This window comes from Galeopterus variegatus, unplaced genomic scaffold (assembly GCF_000696425.1).
Source record: "Galeopterus variegatus unplaced genomic scaffold, G_variegatus-3.0.2 Scaffold472, whole genome shotgun sequence".
In the NCBI taxonomy this organism is placed as follows: domain Eukaryota; kingdom Metazoa; phylum Chordata; class Mammalia; order Dermoptera; family Cynocephalidae; genus Galeopterus; species Galeopterus variegatus.
In genome coordinates this window covers 142,791-149,669 of record NW_007726583.1, presented here as the reverse complement: position 1 = coordinate 149,669, position 6,879 = coordinate 142,791, and the positions used below count along the sequence as shown (strand labels likewise).

General features: G+C 38.2%; 1 protein-coding gene across 1 annotated transcript in view; it reads left to right on the top strand.

Moving 5' to 3' along the window:
- Positions 1-5,810: 5,810 nt before the first annotated feature.
- SLC41A2 (solute carrier family 41 (magnesium transporter), member 2) overlaps positions 5,811-6,879 on the top strand; it is a 126,773-nt gene continuing 125,704 nt past the window's right edge. Inside the window, exon 1 of the mRNA XM_008569168.1 lies at positions 5,811-6,444. Coding sequence (XP_008567390.1) covers positions 5,893-6,444 — 552 coding nt within the window. The 5' untranslated portion in view covers positions 5,811-5,892. The remainder of the gene's footprint in view (positions 6,445-6,879) is intronic.

Here is a 6,879-nt window from a genome sequence, read left to right as displayed (position 1 = left end):
GCAACAGGATTGCAACCCTCGGTGTTGCCCCCGTGCCTTGCTCAGCCAGTGAGCGGGAACCGGTCTGTACGTGGGATCCGAACCCTCGGGCGGGAGCGCCGCCGCACTTCCCAAGCGGCGCACTATCCAGTGCGCCACCGGGCCGGCCCCTGGGGATTGTAATTCTAAGAACAAAATCAGTTACTATGAGTATGGTTTTATTTGAAAAATTATTTGAGATGTATTGAGGTTTTATTATACAGAGGATTTATTATCCCTACTATTATTTCTCTAGGCTTAAACAAATTTGTAACAAATGTTTACCAGTCTTTTAGGCATACAGAAACTTTAGGATTGATAAAATTTCTGACATTATTCTTTTCTGTCAGTGGTCAACCTTAGAAATTAGTGATTGTTTTATGGAGTCAGCTAGCTTTTGGATATCAGTAGCTGAATTATGTCCAGGACTTCTCAAGCTTTTGTGTTTGGGCAGAGAATATCAAGACCACCAATTTTAGAGCAATTCAGTATTCTTGACATGGCAGTTAATTGCTCTTTCACTCTTTTCCCGTTTTCCCAACTTGTGAGAAAAGTTTGTCATCATTACCTATTACCTAGTGAATAATACTGAAATGAACATGGGAGTGTTCCCAAACCACAATTTTAAACACACTCCTTGCTATACTTGTTGCAGATGCTTTAAAAAAAAAAAAAAACTTGTGCAAATAGTGGCCATTAGTGAATAAAGTAGCAAACTCTTTTTTCCTAAGGACTTGTTGCTTTATAGTTTATAGAGAGAGTTCAAAATTTAAACCTAAGTCATTATACTAAAATTTTAAAGGCACTAGTTCTCAGCTATGTTAGTATTAGATAAGTATAACCTACTAAGCAGCTAAAGAGTGACCCATAAATATCTCCACTGGCATTCTTTAAACACCTTAAAGCCAGGGGAAATTATGCCCAATTTTATTTATATATTTTTAAATTTTTTGCTTGTTTTTTTTCATTCATGAATAAAATATAGAACAACTGATTTTTGTTTAGTGGTATATATGTGCGAGAAGTCTTCAAAAAGTTCACAAAAGGATTTGTATTATCTTTTAATTCAATTTTTCCACACACTTTTTGAAGTACCCTGGTACATTACCTATTTTAAATAGACCGCAAGTATTTTTACCGTAATCCATTATTCAATTAAAAGTTTCTAAGTGATTATTTTAGTTTAACTAAAATTTTTTTTAAAAGTTTGAGGAAAATAAAAGTTTTAGCAAAATAAAAGGAAAGTTTAAGGAGTCTTTTAGGAGGTAATAAACCTCGTTAATAAGTAAACATTAGAATAACTGATGATCACTCATGAACTGGGTAAAATGAAGGATAAAACAAAAATAAACACATTTTCCACAATGCAAGATGGTGATATGTGATCCATAGCATACACTTGTAGCACAGTAATTCATAGTACTTCCAAACTACATTATTAAAACAAAACAGCTGTTAGGACAGAAACACCACTGAGAGTAGCTTAAGCAATGAAGGAGATTTATTGGCTCATGTAATTGGGGAGAAGGGGGGTGGAGTTGGCTTTAAATAAGTGATATAAATGTTCTAATTATGTTGTCAGGACCCTCTCATCCTTTTCTAGCTCTGATTTTCTCTGTAGATCCTTTTCTAGTGTAGATGGGTTTTCCTCTAAGTGATAGTAATGGTGGTGATAGGGGGATCTTTGTGAAGAGGGAGATATAGTGACAGACAGCTTCAGAATTACATTCTAAAGGGGAGTGAGAACTCTTTCCCCCAGAGGCCTTCCCCTCTAAAGTAGTCATTCATTCTTTGTTTAATCAACTGTTTCATTCATAGCCTTTTATCACAAATTATCTCATTTATTTGCTCACCTGATTATTGTTTTTCTTTTCCACTACAAGGTAAAATCTATCAAAGCAGGAACTGTGTCCGTTTTGTTCATCACTGTAGCCCCAGCGTCTAGCAGGCACTCAGGAAATAGAAGGGTACTTCAGAAAGTTTGTATAAAAATATGATTAAAAGATAATATGAATCTTCCCTAAACTTTTTGAAGTACCCTTTAGTAAGCAACAAATGTGTGAAATTCCAGGGAAGGACTTAGGTTCTTCTTGAGCCACTTGTTTTTACTGTGGTCTGGAGGGTAGGGTACTATGATTGACAGACCTACCAGAATCTCACGGAATAAGGAAATTACAGTTCCCCACAAGAAATGGAGGTAACATTAGCTAAAAAATTAGGGAAAGATGCTGAGCAAACAATAACAAGAAATATCTGTCCATCGTATGTGATTTATGATCTTTATGTATGCTTTAATATTTCATCCAACTGCCCAGTCTGATGTGTAAGATTATGCAGGTTCTGCACTGCCTGAGGGTGCTTGGCTGAGGGGACTGAGCGAGGGCTGAAATTCAGCCCAAGGCTCCACTCACGAGGCTTCTTTTTTCTAGGAGGCACTCTCTTTTTAAGTGTGCATAAACTTGTATGGTCTCTGTGTACAGTGACCCTGGTTGAGTATCCATCTCCCCATGTAACCCTCTGAATACCTTATACTGAAGTAAAAATACTAGGAGCAAAACTATGAGCTAGATGTGTTTGTGCCAAATCAGTGTGGATCCCACTGGCCAAATCAGTGTGGACTATGTGCTTAACCATGTCCTGCAGATATTCTGAGAGAGATCACTTGTCTTGGGAAATCCCCCTTTTTTGCTTCCCTCTTATGCATTTTTCTACTTAGTATTGCTAGTTGGTCAAGTTTCCTAAGCACATATTTTGACCTTTCTGAACTTTAGGGTAGCTGAATGGTAATAGACAAACTATCATCCTCCTTTTTGGTTACCAACATTTCCATTTTGATCAACCTAATCATTCTGCTTTAGGAGAAAGAGGTGGTTCATCACTGGTCCTTCAGTGTAACATCGACCTGTCTTATAGCTTAGTCCTTTTGGGGTTTGTTTTTTACTTGGTTAAATATCTCTTTGAGGCAGTGAAATGCTCACTTTTTAAAAAAATGGTGAATGAGTTGAAGGAACAAAAACCCACTCAATCTAACTCATGTAAGACTGCAGGGAAGCTCACAAGTTCCAGACATAGTTGAGGTTTTCATTATGTGGAAGGCTCTCAGGCAGCTATTCTGCCCTTGTCTCTCTTTCTAGGGCTACTTGATTTCATTTCTACTTCACTCTGGCCATTGTTTCCATTCATCTGATTTTCTTTTTGTTTGTGTGTGTGTGCATGTGTGTTTAATTTTTATTGAAACATTGATTGTACATTTATGATGAACAGAGTTATGTTTCAATACATGTATACAATGTGTGATGATCTGTTCAGTGTAATTAACATATTCATCATTGTAAAACTTAATCATTTCTTTGTGATGTGCATATTTGATCTCCTCTCTTCTAGTCATTCAGTAGTGTGCAGTGAATCATTGTTGATTATAGATCCCTGGATAAACTGTACACCAATAGGACTTATTTTTCCCATCTAGCTTTAATTTTGTATTCATTAACCAGCCTCTCACTATCCCTACTCCCCACTCCGTTTTCCCACTTCTAGTAACCACAGTTTTTTCTCTTTTCAAACACCAACTTTCTCAGTATGTTGATCAGCTTGCAAGTGACAGAAATGGCAACTAGCACTTAATCTACTCATTGGATTCTCAGTGCAAGTACACAGGAAGTTTACACCATAATCACTTGGGGAAGTTAAATAAAAAAAATTTATGGACCTCAAACATAGATACTCTGTCAGTAGGTCTGTGGTCCTGGAATCTATATTTTAAGAATGTTCTCCAGCAGGAATTCCTAGACCCCTCATAATCACTAGAGGGAAAGGAAAATGAGTGAATGATAAAATAGATCAGCCAGGCCCTACATCCACTTGTCTCCTGCATAGCCCCTTCTCTTTCTCCCTTTGCCACTCCTTGTTATTGATCTTCCTATCCAAGGAGAGGAGATGAATATATTAAGGCATTGAAAACAAATACTGATACTTTTCATTAAAAGCAGCAATACTTGCAGCAACAATTCTTAGTCTAGCTTGGTAGGTAGGTGGTTTAATTAGGTGGTGGGGCAATCTGTTCCTTATCAAATCAGTGCCATTTTCTTGTTCTTGGATGCTCTTGGACATATGAGACAGGCCTGAGTGTTCCTGAGAAACACCTGAGGCCTTAAGACCCATATTGATAGACAGTTTTGAAAGCCTCCTCAGCTATGGCAGCAGTTATCCAAATAGTTAGGATCTCTACCTAGACAGGTGGTGTATGACCTTGCAGCTTCAGTGCCCATCTCCCTCTGACTACAGTGTGTGTCTGGGTCTCTTAGTTCAAAGTCTTTAGAGAGAATTTCGTCACCGGCCAGTCAGTCAGGGACCTACTCTGGAATTATGAGCCAGAGTAGGCCTTGAGAAGCATGAATGGACAGAGCAGGGCATTAAATGATAAGTGCATTACATGCTTTCTTTTGGTTGGCTTGCAAAATGGAGGATTAAGTGAATATTTGTAATCTCTTTTCAGTTTGTTTATTTCCTAAACAACAGAAGGATTATATTCTTAAATCAATTACTGTAGTACCCCTTATCCACAGTTTTGCTTTCCACAGTTTCAGTTACCTGTAGTCAACTGAAGTCAAAATATATTACGTAGAAAATTCCAGATATAAACAATTTACAAGTTTTAAATTGCATGGTTCTGGGTAGCATGATGAAATCTAGTACTGTCTCACTCTATCCCTCCTGGGACATGAATCATTCCTTTGTCCGGCCTATCCATGATGTATATGCTACCTGCCCATTAGTCACTTAGTCTTGGTTATGAGAAAGGATAAAACATAGCATATATAAGGTTCAGTGTTATCTGTGGTTTCAGGCATCCACTGGGGGTCTTGGAATTACATAATGAATTTTTTATATGTCAGAACTACAAATATGACTCCGATCTAATTTTATATGTGAAATAAATGTCCTGTACAGTATTCAGGATAACTACTAAGTGTTTTTGCAGTAAACATCATTGTCTCTTCATATTTTAATAACAAAATGTATATTATATTAAGCTGTAAATAAAGTAATATAGTTTATTATTTAATGTTTAAAGTATAATGCCATATATCTTACCTTTTGCTGTGTACTGATACATGTGAAGGGTTATAGCAATTTGGTTTTGAGTCCTCTATAGTAATGGAAACCATCACTTTAATAAATTTGTTCACTGTAGAATTTCAGAGGCAGTTGAAGACTTTACTTGGGTATTATTTACATAAAGTTTGCAAAGATAAAACACTTTTAACAAAGATTGAGTATAAAAAAAATAGCTCTGTATTATATTTCTGTAACACAAAGCAATTGTACAGCACAAAACAGTTATGTTTTAAGCCTGCCTTAGGGTTGGTGTAAGAACACATGTATTTTATACCCTTAACTATGAAAATCTAAGTATCAACATAGTTAATCTGGGGGCCGGCCCGGTGGCGCACTGCTACAGTGCTCCACTTGGGAGCGCGGTGGCGCTCCCGCCGAGGGTTCGGATCCCACATACAGACCAGCCGCTCACTGGCTGAGCGAGGTGCGGGCGCAACACCGAGGGTTGCGATCCCGTTGCCGGTCCCGGTCCGGTACGGGTGCGACACTGAGGGTTGCGATCTGTTGCCAGTCACGAAAAAAGACAAAAAGGAAAAAAAAAAAAAGATAGTTAATCTGATTTTTAAAATTTATTATTTTTTCTTTCCAGATTCAATCCCTCTGTGGAACTTCTAAACATCTTTTATTAGTGGAAACATTTTCTACACAATGAAGTCAGCAGCTTAATTTAAACTAGTGTTCGTGTGGTTCTGATTCATCTGCTATGGTTCACAAACCTTGAGATCTGAGCAGTACAGGGTCTTTTGCGATGACAATATGACTAATAGTAAAGGAAGATCTATTACTAATAAAACAAGCGGTGGCCCAAGTATTGGAGGAGATTTTGTAGATTGGACTTTAAATTTAAATACAATTCAATCTGATAAGTTTTTAAATTTTCTGTTGAGTATGGTTCCAGTAATTTACCAGAAAAACCAGGAAGACAGGCACAAGAAAGCAAATGGTATTTGGCAGGATGGATTATCAACTGCAGCACAGACTTTCAGTAATAGATCTGAGCAACACATGGAGTATCACAGTTTCTCAGAGCAGTCTTTTCATGGCAATAATGGGCACACACCAAGCTGTAGCCAAAAGTACGATGACTATGCCAATTATAATTACTGTGATGTAAAGGAGACTTCAGAAACTACTGCCATGTTACAAGATGAAGATATATCTAGTGATGGTGATGAAGATGCTATTGTGGAAACAAACCAAAAACTACCAAAAGAATCCAGTGGCATCATGGCATTGCAAATACTTGTGCCATTTTTGCTAGCTGGTTTTGGAACAGTTTCAGCTGGCATGGTTTTGGATATAGTACAGGTGGGTTTTCATCTTTGTTTAACTTCACTGCCTTTTGTTATTCTGTTTCTTTTAAAAATGCTTTACGTGGGTTACTAATATCAAACATTTACTTTAGACTTAATTTATCCATCAGTAAAATGAGTGGATGCTTACTCTGGTAGAGAATCTGCTGGTACAAGGAAACTCTTCTTTACAGACTCAAAAATAGATTGGTTGAAAGAAAAACCCAATAAAAGTTATATTTAAATACTTATTTATTTTTTAAATAAAAATTACTACTTATTCATTAAAATAGATTCAGATAGGGCCGAGCCCATGGCGCATTCGGGAGAGTGCAGCTCTAGGAGCGCAGCAGCGCCCCCCCCCCCCCCCCCCCCCCCCCCCCCCCCCCCCCCCCCCCCCCCCCCCCCCCCCCCCCCCCCCCCCCCCCCCCCCCCCCCCCCCCCCCCCCCC